Source organism: Capronia coronata, assembly GCF_000585585.1.
Source record: "Capronia coronata CBS 617.96 chromosome Unknown acBCG-supercont1.1, whole genome shotgun sequence".
NCBI lineage: Eukaryota > Fungi > Ascomycota > Eurotiomycetes > Chaetothyriales > Herpotrichiellaceae > Capronia > Capronia coronata.
In genome coordinates, this window is record NW_006912893.1 from 2,232,012 (window position 1) to 2,253,257 (window position 21,246).

At 52.0% G+C, this 21,246-nt stretch overlaps 5 protein-coding genes across 5 annotated transcripts; 1 reads left to right on the forward strand and 4 right to left on the reverse strand.

The window, feature by feature from the left end:
- Positions 1-1,481: 1,481 nt before the first annotated feature.
- On the forward strand, positions 1,482-2,872 carry A1O1_00785 (uncharacterized protein; the record flags this gene model as incomplete). Its single annotated transcript, XM_007721702.1, has 2 exons — positions 1,482-1,659; positions 1,713-2,872. 2 exons carry the CDS (start codon positions 1,482-1,484, stop codon positions 2,870-2,872), a joined length of 1,338 nt encoding a protein of 445 aa, XP_007719892.1.
- Positions 2,873-4,141: 1,269 nt separating this feature from the next.
- On the reverse strand, positions 4,142-8,557 carry A1O1_00786 (uncharacterized protein; the record flags this gene model as incomplete). Its single annotated transcript, XM_007721703.1, has 11 exons — positions 4,142-5,162; positions 5,221-5,750; positions 5,801-5,973; positions 6,029-6,596; positions 6,648-6,901; positions 6,974-7,311; positions 7,364-7,965; positions 8,025-8,079; positions 8,136-8,251; positions 8,305-8,382; positions 8,429-8,557. The coding sequence occupies 11 exons, from the start codon at positions 8,555-8,557 to the stop codon at positions 4,142-4,144; spliced, it is 3,864 nt and encodes a 1,287-aa protein (XP_007719893.1).
- A 657-nt stretch (positions 8,558-9,214) lies between these two features.
- A1O1_00787 (uncharacterized protein) lies at positions 9,215-10,889 on the reverse strand (the record flags this gene model as incomplete). Its single annotated transcript, XM_007721704.1, has 2 exons — positions 9,215-10,666; positions 10,722-10,889. The coding sequence occupies 2 exons, from the start codon at positions 10,887-10,889 to the stop codon at positions 9,215-9,217; spliced, it is 1,620 nt and encodes a 539-aa protein (XP_007719894.1).
- Positions 10,890-13,019: 2,130 nt separating this feature from the next.
- Positions 13,020-14,982, reverse strand: A1O1_00788 (uncharacterized protein; the record flags this gene model as incomplete). The annotated part of the gene is made up of 2 exons (XM_007721705.1): positions 13,020-13,531; positions 14,331-14,982. The coding sequence occupies 2 exons, from the start codon at positions 14,980-14,982 to the stop codon at positions 13,020-13,022; spliced, it is 1,164 nt and encodes a 387-aa protein (XP_007719895.1).
- Positions 14,983-17,203: 2,221 nt separating this feature from the next.
- On the reverse strand, positions 17,204-18,563 carry A1O1_00789 (uncharacterized protein; the record flags this gene model as incomplete). The annotated part of the gene is made up of 5 exons (XM_007721706.1): positions 17,204-17,672; positions 17,725-17,867; positions 17,917-18,180; positions 18,231-18,335; positions 18,387-18,563. The coding sequence occupies 5 exons, from the start codon at positions 18,561-18,563 to the stop codon at positions 17,204-17,206; spliced, it is 1,158 nt and encodes a 385-aa protein (XP_007719896.1).
- Positions 18,564-21,246: the final 2,683 nt, after the last annotated feature.

A 21,246-nucleotide genomic window follows, 5' to 3' on the forward strand; every position in this document is an offset into this window, starting at 1 on the left:
ACTGAGCACGCTGAGCACACGCTGAGCACGCTGAACACAGCAGAGCACTACGAGTCTCATATGTCTATATAGTCTTCCATCTTCCATAGCATCTCATAGTCTCTCGTAGTCAACTTCGTTCACAAGCTAGACGTTACCATCGCGTTGATAGCTTTCGTTCTGACTTACCCTTGTACCCTGGAATACTATCCTCCTGCTTTCCCACACATCAGGAAACCCTGATCGATATCGTGACCCCGAGGAACGATTCGTGACATTACTCTATAAGGCTTTCACGTACTTCCTTAGTAATCCTGCCTTTCCTAGCCCTTGGCACCTGTTGGATCTTATGCCTCGCTTGCCTCTTGCATGAATCCTAACACTAAGCTTAGCATAAAACAGCCCTTTTACCATAAAAATGGCCGAGTTATAATATAAGGATAAAAATTCCGTTTATCATAAAAACCTCTTTAGCATAAATGAATATTTTATCATAAAACTACTATAAAAAGGCCTAGATAAATAAAGAGAGAAAAAGGCGCACCCACACTACTACTTAACTTCTAACTACACTAAAGACAATTTATATAAAAATTTTGTCAGTCAGGCGCCATACTTATCACAACGAGCTGGAAGCTGGCAGCACAGGCATACGTGTTCGCCGCATCTGGCCCGCTTCGCACCCTTGAAAGTTGAGGTAATGATGCTGACTGTCTCGTGTCTTACCTAGACATAGGGCCGGCCATATCGAACAGCAACTTGAATTACCATAGAAGGCCTGACCACCTGATCCAAGCCGGCGTGCGACCTCGTACAGGTCCCCAGCCATTTCTGACCCTCCACCGTCGCCATCGACTGCCACCTCAGCCTGGCCGCTGTCAGTACGCCTAGATCGCCAGTCCCGAGCCTGATACAAGGCCCATACACGTCTACCGTTCTCAATGATTTCTGCCATGAGCTTCTCTCTACCTGATACCCCCTTTAGAGGAATGAAGAAACCCCAGGCTGTAAAAGATGTCAGACTCTGTGGATCTCGGTGGGCAAAGACGACCCAGGTCAGCATTTTTCACCTCCAGCGGAGATCGCAAACGTGCGCCTTCGTCCTGCGGCATACTCCGTTGAAAGATCCCTGATGTACTAGCGAACCGTGATACATCTTCTCATCCCCGAACCCAAACTCAGCTCTGGTATCTTCGGTCCAGATCGATGGCGCTTGGGGATATTGGTCACACGCCCTTTGCGTAAGGCCTTGATAAGGCCCATCGATAGCTGAACTCATTCGTGCCCGATCTCGATTGTCATTGGTTGAGAGTCCGAGTTAGATTGTCGAGATACCCGACATGGACCCCACCGTCTCTATCTTTCCCGGGGCACATGTGGGCTTCCACACTTCGGGGTCAGCGTGGATGGTCATATATACTAACAGCGCAGTGTAAAGCTATGCCCCAACCCTCAAGTGATCTCCTACCGACTTTGTTGTCACCAGGCAGCATCTCAGTCCCATGCTATATGCCCTCCTAAAGGTCGCCAGCCCCTCTGAGGGCGAGGCCATACCCCCTTATTCTCAGCCGCCCAGCGAACACCAGCATCCCGCATCTTCCCGACTCGACGGACGGCTCAGTGTGCTCGAGGCCTGTGTGGATAAAGGTGTCTTTGACACTGTACAACTGCGCTTCAGAGGTAAGTCCGGGCATCTTCTCTCATCCGGCAGACGTTGAACAAGTGGACTGCAGGCATTATCCTTTCATCAGTCGGCTGCAACAGTGCCATTGAGGATATCATCACCTTGACCGACGTCAAACCGCTTTCTCACTTCCGACCAAGCACTGCCTCTACTCGGAGCGATTCTGAAAAAGCTCGGCATGTGGACTTCTACTTCGAACTGCCCGCCAATATCTGCACCTTGGATGGCGTGTCACGTTCTCTCCCTCTTTCCGCGACTATCTCTGGTACCACCAGCACGGCACCAAGGGGTGGATTGAACGATCCTCAACTGATACAGGGCAACTGCGAGGTATCTTACTGGGTCGAGGCCCAATTCTGCCTAGCCGGTCGCGAGGTCGGATTCATCTGCGAGCATGTCAGAATGCTCTCTCTTTATCCCCGCCTCAGAGCATCATTGACAAAGGGCCTACCGCTCACCATACGAGCTAAGCCGGATCTCCTCGCCCGGTGTAGGCTTCAGAAGAGCCCTGCCCTGGAAGTGGCTCTGTACGAACCTGATATGACCATAGATCACGATACAAAAAGCGGCAAGCGACAAATGAGCATTCCAATCGCCGTTACGATGGACATTCACCCACCTGCTGCGGGAGCTGATTCGCTCGATGCACGACAATCACTCAAATGTTCTGTTGAAGCAAGGTTCGAGGCGCATACAAGGTTCTCTAGCGGCCCCCTGCTCTCGAATGGAGAGAGGATCTTGCCCGACGAGGCCATCTCCAAGAGCACAGCCTCGACACAAAAATCCACTGTTCTTTTCCGACCGCTACCACTTTACGACGATCAGGACATCCCCGGCGCCAAGTCCAAACGACGACACCCGTACGTGGCAACATCACACTTGGACTTGTCCGTGCCCGACGCTTTCTCGCAGCCATCTCTGCGTTGGAAGCACCTGACGCGGACCTACACGCTGCATTTGTCCTTGAACTTCCACGGCTTACAAGGCGCTCCGCGGTACAGTGTATGTCGCCACATCCCACTGTCGGTGTCTGCACACGCGCCAATTTCAGGAGAAGCGCCAAAAAATGATGTCATTGTTAGCATTCTTGAGGCTAATGACAACCTGGACGCCGAGGGTATTATGACCACATTGCGTCCATCAGACCACATACCAGGCGAGAAAGGAATAGAGCAGACAAGATCACCTCCGCCTCCCTACTTTCGATGAGCCTATGGTTAGAAGGTTGAGCCAGAGGAATTGGAACATCGAAAAGCCCCTCGGGTTATGGGGGGCCTTTTATCCGACTCCCAGAAGCATGACAGACTGTGAAATCCAAGCTAGGATCGCCATTTTGCTGAGCATCTCTCTCCAGTCGAGGAGCAGAGCCCGAAGTTGAAACTCGTCCGAAAAATCAAAGTCTGGCTCTGAACGTGGACAATAGCGATAGAAGGGGTGACGAAAATGGCCGCCCGTCCGTGGTTCTGATCGTTTCCCACCGCCGGGGGTAACTCGACCAACAAACCCACTGACTCGTGGTCTACTCTAGTATTCATCTCTGCCAACATAAGACGCCATGTACAAAAGTCAGCGGTCGGCGTAAGGATATACGTTACTCTCCCTGAACCATCGCAGACACAGTTTGAACCAAAACCACATAACTGACCGACGGTACGGCGATCCTAGGCCTTACAATGTCCTTCCCAAGGTCACCGTCTAGGCCAATATCAATCAAAGAGTAATGTCATATCTTCTGTGCAACCAGCGACTCCGGGGTGTAGTCGCATGCGGTGCTGACATACCTCATCAGTAAGAGACCGAATATTCGCGTGGCCAGATCGTTCCATCTCGTGTTATCGTCATTTTGTAACAGATGTGCGATCAAGGAGTGGATGAGATCAGTTGGGACACCGTGCGAGACAATATGCAATGGAATGAGTGGAGATCTATTGTTCAGTTATTGGTACAATTGACACTTTTCCATTCACACTTCAGAGAAGCAGAGCGACATCATTTTGTTTCCCAGAAAATGTCAGACTCCTAAACGGGAGCCCTTCATCGACAATGACCGTTGTGGCTGGTAGCGGAAGTTGTGTAGAAGCTCGGCGCGGGTCGTCAGTTGCCGGTGGTACAGCCGTGATTATGTCGTACTAAGTCTGGAGTCTAGATGGGGTGGAGAGGGTGAGAGTCCGTTTGAGTTGAGAAGGGTAAAATACAGAGTTAAAGCCCATCCGGCGAAGGAACGGCCTTCTAGGTTAGATGTTGAGTTTCCCCATCGCATGGAAATTCGAGTTACGTCCGATTCGAGGCGATCAGCACCTACCAGACGCTGGAGGAGCCTGTGCCAGCTTTGTGTGTTTTCAAGCTGCACTGGGCGGGCTGTTGAAGTTATCATCGATCGAGGGCTTGTTCCTGACACTATTCAGATACCGGATCAGTCGTCCAAATCGAGGTACATATCAAGTATAGGCAGAAAAGAAAAATGGATGTTACCGAATATCAAACAAAAACAAAACAGGGAAGTCTCAAATCCGTGCTTACCATTTGCCAATAAGTGCCCCTCCTCCTCACCAAGTCATGATGGCTGCCATGTTCAAGGATTCTGGAGCCACGACCGGCTTCACTCTCGCCAAACACGAAAATCACATCTGCCTTCTGGATTGTGGCGAGTCGATGCGCTACAGCAATGACAGTCATGCTGCGTTGTCCCACAAGGCGCTCGATGGCACCCTGCACGAGCTTTTCCGACTGCGAATCAAGACTGGATGTGGCTTCATCGAGGAGTAGGAGCCTCGGGTCGCGTAGCAGGGCACGAGCGAGACACAAACGCTGTTTCTGGCCGCCACTGAGAGAGGTCTGCGTGTTTATCCCTAGAGCTGTGCCGTAGCCATCGGGGAGGGAGATGATGAAGTCGTGGATCTCGGCGTCTCTACAGGCCTGAAGGATCTTTTCATCTGTCGTTTCCCCGTGGTGACCCTCGAGACCAAGAACCAAATTCTCGCGGATCGTCCCATCGAAGAGTTTCGGTTCCTGAGCGACCAGGGACAGCGTGCGACGGTAGGATGAGATTTCGATCTCCCTGATATCTTGGCCGTTGAAAGTGATTGTTCCGGAGAGCGGATCGTAGAATCTCTCAAGTAGTGAGATAACTGTCGTCTTACCACATCCTGAAGGACCCACGAAGGCAACGAAGTGACCGCTGTCGATCGATAGAGTGAGGTAACGGTAAATTGGGGTGTCTCGTGTCGGGTATCTGAAGGTCACATCCGTGAATTTGATACTTGCTCCTTCTTTGGTACTTGATGTCTGCAACGTCTTGCCCATTGTGGTGGCTTTTTGCCCTTCAGTAACCTCGTGGCGAAGACTCAGAATGCGGTTCGCAGCAGCAGTGGCTTGAGCCATGTTCGGGGCGAAGCTGAAAAATTGTCCGGCGCCTTGTGCTCCTTGTACAATGGCCACGTAGATGACGAAGAACTGTACGGGATTGTATTCCCGACTGGCCAGGAGCTGTCCTCCATACCTGAATCAGATTGTCAGTTGCATGCATTTAGCAGCTGGCAGAGGAGTGAATAGCTCACCAGAACGTCAAAGCCATTGCGCAGAGCTCAACGCTATCGGAGAGGGCAAAGACCAGTGTAGCATATGTCGCCTTCCAAGTGGCTTTGCGAACCTGATCCTGTAAAAGTTCTGAATACCTATTGATGATCGAGTCTTCCATGGTCAAAGATGTGACTGTGCGAAATGCACCAATGGCCTCGGTTGCGAACTGGGAGCTTTGAGCGAAAACTCTGGAATTCCACTTCTCAAACTTCAGCTCGAAGCCGATGCGAACAAACGCGGCGATAAAGATGACCGGCATGGCGGAGAAGAAGGTTACAAGGGTCATTTTCCAGCCGAAGGAGAAGGCTATCGCGATACACCCGATCATGTTGAAGATGGAGATAAGCGGGAATACCCCGTTCAGACCTAGTAGTTCTTGTATCAACTTAGGATCAGTCGACAAGCGAGACATGAGGGAGCCAGAAGCATTGGCCTCGACGTCGAAAAAGGAGATAGGGTTGGACAAGATGTCTCGAAAGTATTCTCGTCGATATGCGCATGAGATGTACTACAGTGGGTTAGCTGCTGACTGTTATTTCTGAGGACGACCCGGCTTACCACAGAGAGATGGTTGGAAAAGCTCCCCAGGCTAAAGTAGCAGGCACCGATGCTCAGCGCAAGGATGGAAAACATCAGTGACCAGAACGCTCCTCGCTCTTGGAGTCTTTCCCCAGTAAACTGGAAGACCTCAACCAGCTTCGCGAAGATATAACTCTGAAGAGAAAATGCGGCTGGACCAGATCGTTAGAAAGATTCGAAACGGTAACAAGGTAACCGTGATCTTACAGCCCGCTCCCATTGCCGCCATCACTATCACAAAATAGAACTTCCAGTAGCTTCTTTGTTCGTAGAGGAAACGACCGAACGAAAGAAAGAAGCCCTGTTGTTGGTAAGGAGTCGTTGTGTCCTCCAGAGGCGTCTTGCTAGAACTGTTTGTTTTTTCGGTCTGCTCGAGGCTCTCACGGTGAGCAGCTTCGTCACCTCCTGCCCTTTCAGACGCACCCTCCGCATTGAGCTGCTGCGCATGTACAAGGCTTGCATACAGTCCATCGGAGATGGAAAGGAGATGCTCATGGGTGCCCTCTTCCAGTTTGCGGCCTTCACGCATAACAATGATATTATCTGCTTTTCGGATGGTGGACAGCCTGTGTGCGATGACGATTGTCGTCCGACCCTGAGAAACTCGATCAAGCGCCTGCTGCACTATTTTTTCCCCGCGGACATCAATTGAACTCGTTGCTTCGTCTAGGATGAGGATTGCCGGCTCCCGGATAATGCTCCGAGCAATTGCAAGCCGCTGGCGTTGACCACCACTCAGCTTGATGCCGCTTTCGCCGACCTTGGTCTGGTAGCCCTGCTATCATCAGCAAAAAAGTCGTGCACCTCAACAGGAAGTCATGCTCACATCCGGGAGATGCTGGACGAACTCATGGGCAAAAGCTTCTTGGCAGGCTTTTTCAACGCGTTCCCGTTTGGAGGATTCGCCATCGTGCTCCCATCTGGTTCCAATCAATCCGAAAGCCACATTGTTGAAAACGGTATCGTGAAAGAGAAACGGATCCTGCTGAACAAGGCCGATCCTTGACCTCCACCATTTCAAGTGGGTCTCATTGACATTGCGCTCCCCGATTGAAACGGTCCCGTGGTTGGGCTTTGGCGCTTCAGAATTGGCGTCACTTCCATCTGGCCTGGTCTTTTCACCCTTCGTCTCATCCTTCCCAGAGTCGTCACATTCCAAGCTGTACCAGCGCGCTAATAATGCGACAATCGTACTTTTGCCCGACCCAGAAGGCCCAACCAGGGCGGTTGTCTTGCCTTTCGCGAATCGCGCATTGAATCCGTTGAGCACCTGGATAATTGGTCTGGTAGGATAGGTAAAATATACATCTTTCAGTTCAAGGTCGTCGTGAGCAGAGACATCAGGTTCTGAGAGACCGTCATGGGCTGCCGGCTTAGAATCGATCATGGAGAAAAATTCCGGGGAGACACTGATTGCTTTGGTAATGGCCATCACCGGAGCAGCCAGCGCTCCCAAAACAGACATCACAATCAACACCGAGAAGCAGACCCTGTGCAGGTACCGTTAGCAGCAGCAACTGGGCACATTATATATATTCTTACGTGATGACGGTGCCAATGTTCGAGATGTGTCTTTCACGAAAGAGCTTGATACCAAACCAGAAGGCCAGGGCAAAGCTCGAGTACATGGAGAAAAACAGGGGGCCCAATTGGATGCCAAGCTGGACAGACATGGCCAGTCCCTCTTTTTGAGCATCCTCGACGCAAGAGAAATATTTTGCAGTCAGCGTTTTCTCTGCGTTCAACGAAAACACGGTCCGAATAGAGCCAAAGATCTCCCCTGCCACGGATGCAGCTTTTGCGTTGGCCTTCTCGACTCTTTGTAACATCTTGATAACGATTGGGGTACTTATGTGGTAGACAATGAGGATAAAAAGCAAGGCAGAACTAACGACCAGTGTCAAAGCCCACGAGTATCGGAAAGCGATGGCATAAGCCGTAACTGTGAGGGCAAGGGCCATGAACAGGGCGTGGAGTTTGTCCGAAATGCTCATCTGAATAGTGTTGGCCGAGGTAGTAATTGTATTTGCCACAGTACCGGGAGAGACCTCATCCAGCTTCTGGATTGGTTGCGCAAAGAGAGATTCGAGATAGGAAAGTCTAAGTTTTGCAGAGATTCGAAGGCCTGTTGTTCGAAAACAGAACTGGGACTGTTAATATGCGCAAACTCTGATGGAGCGGACGTGCCTGTACGTAGGCTCACCATAGAGATATACGTCAAGATAAACTTGCCAATGAACAAGTACACAATGTACAACCTGCAATATCCAATCAGTTGCAATGTTCTTTGCAGAATCTTGAATTGCCAGCATACGCATTCTTGCTGACAGAGGACTTGAATTTGGCTTCGGTCACCGAGCTATCTGGAACGAAGTACCCATTGAAGTCGCCAACCAGGTGCCCCAAAACGATGTTCATTAGTGGAAGAGCCTGAATTGCTTGTCAGAGTATAGCCAGCCAGTCTGCTTGAGATCGAGCCATACTGTCCCCGCTCCGACAGCGCACAGGAAGCCAACAAGTAGGGCAAAGCCATCGGTGGAAGTTCGATGGGAGAGAATGCGCTGTAGGACATAAGCATGAGACGGACAGCAGCTTAGCTGGGCATACCCAGTAGTTGGCTACAGGTGCCTTCTCTTCCTTTACATTTTCTTTGACGGTAATGGCAGCGTCTTTGACGACTCTCTCTGACCCAATCTGGGCCTCGGCCGATGGCGGCTGTTGTCCGGGTGCGCTCATCTTGAACAGCTAGCCATCAGTAGGTGGGCATGGTTCTCCCAGTCCTAGAAGTACACCGTGCTAGCATCAACGGGATCGAGGCGGCGTTGTATTGCGGCAGGAGGGGATGGAAGTCATCATGGAGGGTCGATCGAGAAGGGAGAGGCTCCTCTAAGGAGAGAATGTCCTTTACATGATGAAACTATGGAGCCTATTTTGTGCCCCCAGACTCGAGACGGGCGCCATTGGAGTCGACAAGGATGTACAAGGATTTCCGCGATGGAGCCTAAAAAGGAGACGAGTACGGATACGTCAATCAATCAGAGAAGAAGTTGGGTGGTGGTGGTGAATGATGAGGGAAGAGGTGAGTCGTTGCTGCCTGCGCACGTGACGACTGAGTGTTGATACCGCGGGGAAACTCCCCGAGGGATATGGGGATGAGAGGATGTCCTCCGGGGTGCCGGACCTTCATTACCTAAAATCCAGCGGAGTTAAAGTATGTTTCGTATTCGCGTTCGCATCCGTTTTCAAATGCTGACATGTTATATGAACCTACATTAATTTGGACCAAGCTTTGTACCTTCAAGGAGAGGAACATTCCATCATCCCATGTACAGAAAAAACCAAAACGGCCTCATGCCTAGAAATATCTTTTTCCAAAGCCCCACGCATCAGCCATTAGTAAATATAGGTGAACTCGTCGTTCTTGCGATCCGTCAGATCCAAGAAAGCCCTCTCACCCAGCTTGTGGCCATTCTCATCGACCTCCTCGTCCAACGGCGAGTACTTGTCTTCCATAGAATGATCTTTAATCACGGCAGCCTTGCCATTTCTGACTCGAGTCCTTGAATGGAGCTTGTTCAAGAACATCAAATTCACCAACTGCATGCCGATGACGGCCACCAGCGTGACGAAAACTGCAAGGACTTTTCGCAAGCCTGGATGATACGCGGGGGCGTCCTTCTTGTTGAACAGCAATGGGCCGATGATGTTGCCGGCGGAAGAGCCAGCATTGTAGAGAGACATGACGACCGATTTCTTGGTGGTGCCACCTGTGTTGCCTACAATCCAGGTAACGATCAAAGGGTTGCCACCGAAAAGGAATGCCAGGAGGTAATAAGCCACAAGCAACCCTCCAATGTTGCCCGAGTTACGGGGAAGGACGTAGAGAACGGCCAGGCCTGCAATGACCGGAATCATGAGGGCAGCAAGCACCGCAGATTTGAGCTTGGCCTTTTGTGCTGCATATGATGCGATCAGGATGACGAGCAGCTGCATGGCTCCAAAGGGCATGTTCAGCAGAGAGGTCTTGTATTTGTCAAAGCCGACGCCCTGGAGAATAAGAGGTCCGAAAGTATTGGTAACGGAGGCACCAACATTGAGCAAAAGCGACATTCCGATCCAAAGGTACGTCTTCGGCTCCAAGGCAAGCTCGGAAATGTGCGCCCATTTGAACTCTCGCGAACCTGTACCAGTCTGGTTGGCACGAAGACGTTCAATTGCTTGCGCCTTCTCTTGCTCGGTCAAAAATCGTGCAGAGGGGATGTCGTTGTCCAGAAACCACCAGACAACTGGGGCAGACACAATGGTCACCAGACCGACAAAGAGGAAAATGATCTGCCATTCTTCCAAAGTGCTTGACGGGATATGGCCCAGACCGTAGGAGAGGGCTGAAGCTGCAATCGTGGCCAAGCCGTTTGTTCCATACCAAGCAGCGACGCGGACTGGTTGTTCAGCACGACGATACCACTGGCTGGTAATCACGCTGAAAAGTGGCAGACAGCCGGCCTCGAAGAGTCCGAGAAAGAAGCGGGCAGCCATCAAAGAGCTGTAGTTGTGGCACGCGGCCATGGAAGCCTGTGCAACACCCCATCCCAAGCACAGAACGGGCATTAGGATTCGATGGGGCACCTTGACAATCAAGAAGGAGGAGAACGGCTGCCAGGCCAGTTGGGCGATGGGGGCAATAGAACCGAGGAGGGAATATTGGTCGCCTGTAAGGTTGGTATCTGTTTGGAGGCCGAAGAGCGCGCCATATCCGAGGACGGATTTGTCCAAGATCTGAAGGAAATAGACCCAGATGAGAATGGAGAGGATGACCTTATCGGTCTTTCTGCGAATCCGCTTGTTCTAGAAGAAAACTGTCAAACTCGGCCAGGGTGAAATTCTCGAGGAACCAACGTACATCTTCTTCGGTAAGTGGGATTCTTTCGTCTCCGACAAATGCCAGAGCTCGATCACCATGCTTTAGAGATGCCTTTCGATCATGGACGATGGCATCGTTAGACACGCGGGCAGATTCGATGTCTTCGTTGTGTGTCATGGGAGAGGGTTTTTCGTCCAGAGTAGCCATTGGGCAAGATGTATCCCTCAGCAATCCTTTGCTATGGTCACTGTCGTCAAACCGGCGATATCTTGCGATGTGCGATGGAAGGGGAGAATAAGTCGGGGTTGATATTGTATGGTTATATATGCAAGCAACGAATGGGGGGCACCCCAGCCTTCAGCAGGTGTAGCGCGAAGCTGAAATAGCGGAGAAGGGATTCGGGGTTTGAATCTGGAGCTGGAGGCAGAGAGCTTGTGGTTGCGGGATTCGTATGATTGCAGCCCAGGGTGTCATTCAACCTGCCTCTACAGAGCAGGCCACTTCTAAAGACTGGCCAACCTCAAGCTGGTGACAGTGACAGGAAGGACGCCGAGCCGAGAAACAAGCGAGAGGGATAGATGGAATGGGGACAATGACCTTGATAGCCGCCCTCACCGTGTGCCGGGGCTGAACAACCTGAAGGTCATGATGAAGTCAGTGCAGCGAGCAGACGACGTCGGCCGTCGTCGGCTAATGAACTCGTGTTGGTGATACTTACCTCAGTACCTACATAGGTAGGCAAGCACCCACTGTAGGCACGAGGGACAAGGATGCCAATGTCGCCTGGCAATTGACCGCCACTGGCACCCCGGGAAATGATGGTCTCTGCTGCTCCGGTTATGGACAATCTTCCACCATAGCCGGCATAGTCTCGGCCTTGGATTGCATGGTGAGCACGGTATAAGTGGAAGGCTTCCTCCGGCTTCTGGATTCTTGTTTTTGCCTGGAGAGTTGACATTTCGTAAGAAGTTGGATTGGGCGGGCGTCACTCGCCGTGGTCCAGCCATTCCGAATGCCCCCACTCAGGTCGACAAGAGCTCCTTATTAGCCTCTCCGTGGGGGGTTGGGGGTTGGACCCAAAAACTGGTATTATTCCACTGGGCTAGGGAGGCGTCCGTATCTACCCCCACGGTTGCCTTCTTCCCCCAGAATCTGGGGATCAGCTCCAGATGCACGGTGAACATCACCATACCTGTCAAAGTGCTGTTTCGTAAATCTCTTGTCCACGTTGATGTTCAACTGTCGTTCCAGCCATACTTTCCACCCGGACGGCATTAGACGCCGCCTGCACTGTCTGCCCCAGTATCTTTATGGCGGTGTCCGTTCTGCCTCGGGCGACTCCTTTGACTGATGCGAGTCAAGGTAGAGGGAAAATATCAGACCACAGCACTTCCGGAGCTACGGTGTTCGATATGCAGCCGTACTTTGATCTGGCGGGCCTTCCCATCGTTTTGGGGGCTTCGATGAGGCTGAGTTGAGCTTCCCCAGGTGTACAGCTGACTTGACTCATGTTCCCAGCACAGTGCCAGCCAGGGGTGCCCTTCGTGATGCGAATGTCGAATACCACACTGACAGACAACACAGAACATCTCCTAACTTCTCCATGCCGTGTTCTTCCCATCCGCCTGACGTCTTCTCCACTCGAAAACGAATCGATGAGATCTTATGGACGAGTGTCAAGATAGGGCCAAAGTGTGATACAAATCAATAGGTGGACGAGACTGTGCCGGTTCTCGAAGATACAGCAGCCCCTCCGCGGTGTGTCTGTACTTGTGCCTCTCAATACACGGAGATTGTACCTACAAGCTCTTGTTCCGCGGTCATTGTGCACACAATACTCCAAATGGCTGGATTCAATTAGTGTTCTTGCAAAGGGTTCTGAAAAGACATAACAAGACCGCGGCATGGAACACGATATAAGCTTGCCGGCATTCCATCGCCGTACTTGTTTGACAGAGCGATACGAGCTCTGTTCCTGCCTACGCCAGCCGGGGACACAGGCGGGAATTGTGCGGATTCAGAGGGTCGTACGGGTGTATTTCTTCTTGCGGAAGCGTGTGCATAACCAAGACCCCTTGTACCCCGAACACAGAGCTTCAGCCTCTCTTCATTGGAGATGAATATTGACGGTAGCTAGTGGCTGCTCATTGAGAGGAGAGTCTTGATGGTCCAGTAATCCTCGCTAGTAGAACAGGGTAAAGGGCCTAGTAGAATACACAAGAATCCATCGCAAGCAGCACCGGCGTATCTGCGTCTTCTATCTCTATTCCCTCTAAGTGTCATTTCTTCTGTCCATGTCTAAGATAGGTAAGCAGGCTCTTGCAGAAATCCATATGTTCACTTCTTTTCTACTCGTTCTCCTCCAAACGTTTTTCTCTGCCACTCCTCCCAATCAAACACCCCAAACCCCTCCATCCACGGTCCCGGCTCCCGAGCTTCGATTCTCACCCCGGCTTTGTCTCTGAAAAAGGCCAATCCGCCGGCTACCTCTCTCAACGGGTTCCCTTGCCCTTCGCCCGACCTCGCCACAGGACCAACATCGAAGCCGCACTTCTGATAGAAAGGCTCCTTGCCGTCTGCGGCGATGACGCTGGTTGAGATCCCCTCTTCACATGCCTGCTCGAGGCCCCAGGCCACCAAGGCCCGTCCTAAGCCTCGGCCTTGAAAGGACGGGTGTACCGCCAGACTTTCGAGGTACCATGACTCGGCACGCTCGCCCGTCCAGACGTGGTCGAGGAAGTTGTACGAGCGTTCGAGGACGTCTTCATTCTCAGGCGAGGCTGCGCGGTTGGGAGAGAGAAGCGCCCACAAGTTGACGAGCATTGATGCTATGGGTTTGAGAAGGCGTCCTGGGCAATTGAGGTGAGACGTTAGTCTAGCCATCATAGGTATGAGTACTTGCAGAGGGCGGGACGTGCGAAATGAATTGAGAAGAAAAACGGTTCCGACAACGTAAGGTGGTCTCAGTCTCCTAGAATTGGGAACTGGATAGAAGACACGGCATGTAATGCCAGTAGGGTGAGGTTGCGTATGTTGTTGGGGGATCATCTCCCTTCTGTGACGGAAAGAATCGAGAAAGTTGGCAGGGAGTAAGAAGCTATGGTAGTTGCATTTGCTTCAGCTCCTAGAGACTTCATTGCCACCATGAAACACCCTTGGCCCTCGTATCTCTGTTGAGACGAGCAGTGGAATATTCCACACTTGTGTCAGGGTAGAGTAAAGCAGGTGTAGCAGCGTTGGGAACCGAGCAAGCAACTTGAACTGCTGGCCCGTCCAAATCTCCATTGCGCTGAGCTGCAGTACCCACGAGGTTCGAGCCTTTCGAGCTTCAAGGAGCCGCCGTGAGAATTCGACCGTTCCGAAGTCCGTCTGATCGAGTGCGTTTTGGGTGGTCGCCGTCCTCTTCTCAATCTTGTTGCACTGGGCCAACCTACCTCGGCGCGTTGGCATGCTCGTCTAGCATAGTGCAGAGGTGCCAAGGTGAGTTGCCGTCGAGTGAACACCAAGGCAGGGTACATGAGCATGATACCATGGCATCAACAGCAACGAAAAGCCAAAACGCAGATGCATCAAAGAAAAGGTTCACGGAAGAAACGAGGCCAGATAGGGGAGAGGACCAGAGAAGATAAAAAGACAGGAACCACTTACTCGGATCCCACCACCGCAGGCCCCAGCCGGCCTGGTAATTCTCCCTCCAACTCGGTGCGATACGGCTCCAATGCGCAAAGCCCGTGATGACTTCAGCATCCTTCCGCTTCTTCTTCGCCAGGTGCTCAGACGTGAAGAGTGGCTGTGGGGATCCTCCTTTGCGGCTGGTGTTGGTTTGGTAGGCTCTGGTAGATACAGCCTCGTCCTCGTCATCAGGAACATTTTCTTTCGATCCCGATGCCGGTCCGTCCTCATCGTTGTCACCTTCGTCATTCACAGGCACAGTCTCAGTCGTGACGAGGAACACATGACTCCAGTCCCACCAATCCACCACGAACCGACGGTACCAGTACTTGTTGACGTCACCAGGATATGTGGCGCGCCGGGGGTGAATCACATTGCCGAAGAGCGCTTCGTCCCAGAATGCAAGGGTACACGTGTGCGCTGCAGGAGCGAGATCACTGAACCTGGCACGGCGGAGTGTCGACTGTGGCGTTTGAGTAGCTGCTGTCGTTGTCGCTCCTGTAGACTGGGAGGCGATAGTAAGGAGGGGTGTTGTTTCTAGCCGCAGCCTCTCTACCTCTGTCGTTGGTGATGACGATCCTGGCGAGGACGGTAGTGTGGCCGATGACACTGGCACGGAGTGTGACATATTGCTGATAGGGCGATGGTTGGTTGAAGACCCCAGCTGCTTGATATTTATCACTCTTGATCCCGGCAGGTTGTGTATACAGAACACAATGACCACCAAATCAATCGCGTAGATCCGCTTGGAACTGGAAGAACTCCGACAAGGCGCAAGGCTGCCTACACAGTCCAAGATGGCTGATTGGCTATATTGCTGTTAACAGGGCTAGAACAAACCCTGTGCCAATAGTCGTATGCACGCCTTGCAGCGCCCACGTAGGTGCGAAAGCTCACCACTGTCGAGCCAAGATGAGTGACTGGCTATGACCGCGAATCCGCGATCTCCCTTGCCTGATACCTTCGGCCAGTAGCACCCTGAGTGTACGCAAGGTTGTAGGGTGGCCACTCAAAGCCGGAGTAATCAGGGAGGACGACCAAGGAACGCTGTCTGGCTCCCTTCGACTCTTCGATTATGGTGAGTGAAGTACTCAGCAGGAGCAGAATGCGGGTGGTTACCAGCGGGTTCTAGCTGCTCGCGGACACGGAAGAAGACGCCTTTTTTCAAGGTGTTCTGAGGTAAGGTAGACCAAATTAGAAACTGGACAGGTCCGTGATCTGGTGCAGTCCCGTTCGGCTCTCGTCAGACAAGGTTGTGTGGTGGTTGGCCCTTCAAAGTGACTTCGGACGTGTTCTGTGATGTGCAGATACCAGCTGTATGACAGCCAATGCGGGAGCGTTAGGTAGGTATCTGTCCTTATCCTTACACGTCAGATTTCGGCGCCGTATAAGAATAGGGCCTAGTCAGCTCGGAAGAGCAACAGTCCTCGAAAGTTGCTACTGACCGCGCTTTCACTGCTCGCTGCGTGCCGAGATGCAAGGACAGCTGTCAAGAGCTGTCAAAGTCTGCTGGAGAAAGGGCGGTCGCCCGTTAGCAGCTCTGCGTCCAACGTGAAGACCGAACGCAAGGTGACAGACAGTATTATGTTGAGAGTCGGTCCGGATCTAGATACCTAGATACCTGAAAGGTAGGTACTTCGGTAGGTAAGGTACGTAACTTGCCTGCTCGATAGTGTGCCTGATAAAGAACCAGGTACCAGGTCAGTGCGTATCTCGTTCCCATGGGATTCATGCGACCTCCAGGGCTTAGATTCGGATGCTATGTATCCGATCTTTCGCACACGCCGTACCAGCAAACTAGCATCTGCCGGGGAAGAAGTGTGGGAATATTCCCCCTCCTAGGTACCTACTGTGTCCACCCACACCATCTACCAGTGATCTGGCGCCATGGTGGTGCGCTGCCGAGGCAACAAATTGTCGGCTACTAGTATTTGGTGGTATTTCCACTAAGAACTGACAGCTCTCCAACGGCGGAACGAGACGAAGAGAGAAAGATGGACTGGCTTTGGGTCCGGAACTTCGTCGACTCAGGATCTGTGTGCGGTTAGTTGACGATAGTACGTAGTAGTGGTGGGATCCTTAGGACTGGTCACTGCTGCTGGAGACAAAAGTCCCCGTAAATTTCCACTTGTTGATCCTGATCTGGCTGATCTAGTAGAAATGATAAAGTCGCCTGCCTCTGCTTACCGTGCATCACTATTTTGAAGTCTGGTGCTTTCTCTGCAACAGGTATATACCGCCTCCTCAATGAACGTCAACGTTGGCGAACACTTGTAGAGGCGAGAAAGTGGTCGGAATCCGTCAATGAAGTCACGCATATACTAGACTGGAAAAAATGATGCCCAGGAACTTCCCAGGTGACAGGTAGATGTACCCAAGTCTGCTGTGGCTCGACCTGTCAGTTTATACTTAGTGTCAAGCACTCTGCGACTGGAGAGCTCTTTACAGCACCAAATACCACCGACGTACCTTCAACATACAGCAGATCGAAGTAAAGCGCCAGGAAAGGTGCTTGGGAGTTGATTCTCTACAGACCGATGATCATGGAAGGAAACAATGTGTGACCGATCAGAAAATTGTACAGAGGCTGCAGAGCTCGCTCGTAAAGTACATTATTTCCCATGCTCATTGACCCCATACTCCCTTCCCTATATGTGTCCATCCAGGACATCTAGAATCCACCCTTCTTCCTCACTCAAGGCCTGCAGACTCCGTGCAAAACCCATGATCACGGCGTCCGCCCCAATAAGACCCACACATTCGTCGCCCCCGGGACGCCGACGCTATATCCCAGAATTATCGTACCTGGACATCATTGACGGCCTTCAGCCTTTCGTGCCAGCTGATTTTCAGAGACCGTTTCGGTTGGCTTCGTAGTGTATGTTCCATTGCACATCTTTGCGGATGATATGGTCTTGACTACCGCCACTGTCGATCGACTCTTGATCCCTCGTTATCGGCTTTCCTGCGTCGATCTGCTGAGGCAAACCTGACTGCGTCTCCATATCGTTGTATGACCGGTTGGCCGACCTTGACTTGGGGCCCCCTTTGACGTCCACTGTTCCAAGCTCGTACCCATTACTTCGACCATATCGTGGCGAACTGTATTGCCCTGTGCTGTCCGGGTCGAGCTGAATGCCAAACCCACTGCTGAAGCTCTTGACGAAAGACTTCAGGTTTGGGACCGTGGCCGCGATTATTGACCAGCACAGTTGCACCTGCTGGAGGACCAACGCAAGAACCAGCCCGAGCCCTGGATTGGGAGCGTTGGTATAGTCGGAAATGAACTTGAGATGGACAATAGATAACGCAGCGACTCTGTGCCTTTATAAGCGGGAGTACCACCTAGATTCACGGATTGGGAACTTACGGTAAACGGAAGGCAAAGGCAAGGACGACTTGGCACTTCATAAAAAGGGCCAGCTGAACCGGCCAGACAATGATCACGCAGAGCAACACCAATAGGCACTCTGTCGTCACGTCGAAGGCCGTGATCAGTTGCCAACGTAAGAACTGCATGCCATCAGCTCAGGTCTACGTGCATTTCCGAGACCCAATTTACCTGACGCGAACATTGGCCTTGGTCGCCTTGGATGTAGGCTGAGGTACGGCAATCGGCCGAAAGAGCGACAATGGACAGGAGTCCCCAGAGGCCCATGGTGACAAGCAAAATGATACACGTCCAGTATGATACTTTTGACCTCGCATGAGTATGCGTTTGCGATTTTGGTCCCGTCAGGTTGAAGAGCCTCATCATCAGATACAGCGTCGAAGTCTTTGCTGCCACAGCAGCGAGGATGAAGAATATGACGCCAGCAAACGCTGCCTGGAGGCAGGGTTAGTGACCGCAACCTCATCTCGTCTCGGCAACCTTACTTTGCTGGCCTTTTTCAATTGACTGGCAGCAAGCAGTTCTTCAGTCCTGCCTAGGCCATGATTGAGGCCAACGATGACCGCAACTACCTCACCAACCTGGAGCGCCTACGACAGGATCAGATGCTGACATGCATGACCAATATGAATTGCACTTACTGTTGCAGCTAAAGCCAGATAGTCATCCGTCCCGTACATCTTCCATCGCAAGTGACCTCTCACGAATATCGTGATAATCGAATAGACCAGGCATAGGAGCGCCGCAATCCAAAGCGACCCAGCATGATCATCTGGTGTTATGGGAGAGAAACGATTCTCATCCAAGGACGTCGCCATATTGACGCTTGACAGAACATGAATGACAAAGAGATTCAGGAAGAGGTATGGTTATGAGTTTCAATATGGGTCGTTTCTCGCTCGACGATCGTTGCCCGTTGGACTACAGAACGGTAAGCCACATGCTGGATCCATTCTTCCTCTGCCACGGATGGGGGTGCCTTTCCTCAAACTCTAGGTAGCTGCAGGCAATAAACCATGGCTGCAACAGGGTTCAAGACGGAGGTGTCAGATTCAAGCCATCCAAGCACGTCGAAGTCAAGTGGAAGTGCTTTCGGGTTGCGCGCGACAGGTTCCGACCTTGATTCAAACTCATTGATCCCTGCCTACTTACCGAAACAGAAGTTGTCCGTTGTGGCTGTCTCTCATACACCTTGGCGGAGATGGTGCCTGGAAAAAGAACAGACTAGAGATTCCGATAAGCAAAGAACAAATACTGAAATCTTGAAGCGCACGGACGCCAATGCATCCACACCAGCAATGGGAGCGTCGATCATATTTCCGCCAAAGTAGTTCCCTTGGCCGCGCAAAAGATTGGCTTGTCGCAAGTGCTGGGTTCCCACCACTGGACCCAGGGACCGAGCGATGGCACAAGTCCCAGCGATTCCCTGAGGTGGGGGCGGCTGGGCAGACGAGCTTGCATTGGATTGCGGGCGCTGGACAACGACAGTGGCGGGCGACTGAGGAGATGACAATCTTGAACTAGTCAATATGCCCCCATTGTTTCCCCGGCTGTATTGCTGAGTTAGTACAGAGTAGAGGACCTATGAACCGAAGGATGCAATCTGGCGTCCTCATTCCAATGTCCGTGGTCAATGTAGCGCTGGAACGCAAGCCGTGCGAAAAAGGCTTGTGGACCACCTTGTCCGTTATGGTCACGTCTTCCGATCATCAAGACGGCTCTCAAGGTCTCTGGAGTCGACAGATGGACAAGAAAGCACTCCTGCATTTCACGTCGACGCCGCTTACGCAAGTGTGTACGTGAACACCTTGGAAGCAATTGAAGCGTTCGTATTGTTGTGTGCCGGCGATTGGCTCTTGGGCCTGTCAAATGCAAGAACACCTCGGAGAGACCATGGATGGTAAAGGAGGGGAATTAGTATGCTGGAGGATGGCGCGTGTAGTATCATCGTCTGCCAGCGTCTTGCATTTCAGGTCCCGTTGCAGCACAATTGGATCAGGCGCGCATGGAGTACGAAAGAGGAAGAAGGTTCAGAGAATGGGTCTGGCAGAGGAGGAAACGCCGGCTGCGAACTCTACTGCCGATAGAGGAATGTTGGTGTCACTGATGTGATGATCGCTCAGAGGCAGCTTCAAGTTTGGTGTTCAAAAGTAGCCACCAATCCAACAAGCGGGCTTCCTTGACCAAGGCAAGCTCTGCCGACTAACCATGTCCGGAGGTACAATAAAAGACAGCTCAACGGATGTGAAAGTCCATGCTGTCAGAAGGCTGCCACCGACAGGGAGAATGAGAGAACGCAGCAGAAGTGACTTGCTAGAAAAAGGCAATATCCGCTGGTCTTCTGGCATGCAGCTGTGTGTCCTGTCAGCGTCCTCGTCTTCTGTGCTGGTGTGCCACTGCAGTGGCATGGGTCAAGTGTAAGTGTTCTGTCTGGCAGCGACTTGGCAAAAACACTAGTTGCCAGCGAAAATCGGCCTGCAAAAGGTAAAATAAATATTCTGTCAGACAAGCTGCTTTTAGTGTGTACCTCCTTTCTTGCTGCTCCCGTTCCTGCCTCTTTCAAGTTCCTTACAGCCACCATGTCCATGCAGGATTCTTAGGACCGCCGCCGAGCCTCCTAGGCCCTTCACGGCGGCCTGGAAGCCTCCTCCGGGGCTGCCAACAGGGTCTTAGGGTCCCACCAGCAGTCTAATCCACAATGCCACGGATACGGAGCTAGTAATGTTAGGTAAGCAAATCTTGACCAGATCCTGGTGACGGTTGTTGGACTCCTTGCTTGGCCTCCAGTTCGCCCTCCCATTCTCGACACAGTGCAGAGTACACCCTGTTCATTCTTACCTCTGGCGCGGCTTGGAGCTTTGGCACTGGATTCTTCTTCTCCCTCGCTTTATTCTTGCATTAGCGTCAAGAACGGCAACTTGAGTTCGCCAACGCACCCTTGTAGCTGCCTACGTTGTCGTCTGAGCTTCCGAAGCCCATGGTTGAGGGTCCATGCGGACAAGGCTTGCCATTCCCACTCTTCTTCCTCCCACGGCTGCTTCCAGCACGTTGTCCCTCTCGCCTCATTGGCTCCTTCGCCGGCCACTGGAGAGCTTCTGCGCTCAGGATTGGATGGAGAGCAAGGACTTCATGTCAAACGACGGCTGTCATTCAAGCCCGCCCGCAAACGATAGTGCACCGAACAGACTTCAACGCTAGGCTGGCCACCTCGAACGCGCTGGGGTTGGAGTGAAGGTACACCTATCCTAGGGCTCTTGATCGCATGGTGCGATTCGAAGGAGCTCGAAATTGTCGTGGTACCCTGGCAGTATCACCTTACAATCCTGCTTCAGGATTCTGATCGCTTTGGAAATGAACTCTACTGCAATAAAGGGGGGTGACGATTGACTTTCCTTTGGAAGGTCAAGATACCATTGGGCACTATCGGGACCAATTGATCCCAAATGGCAACCGATATCGAATCGGTTTTGACGGCTGGCCTGCGGTTGCACACGACCAGGT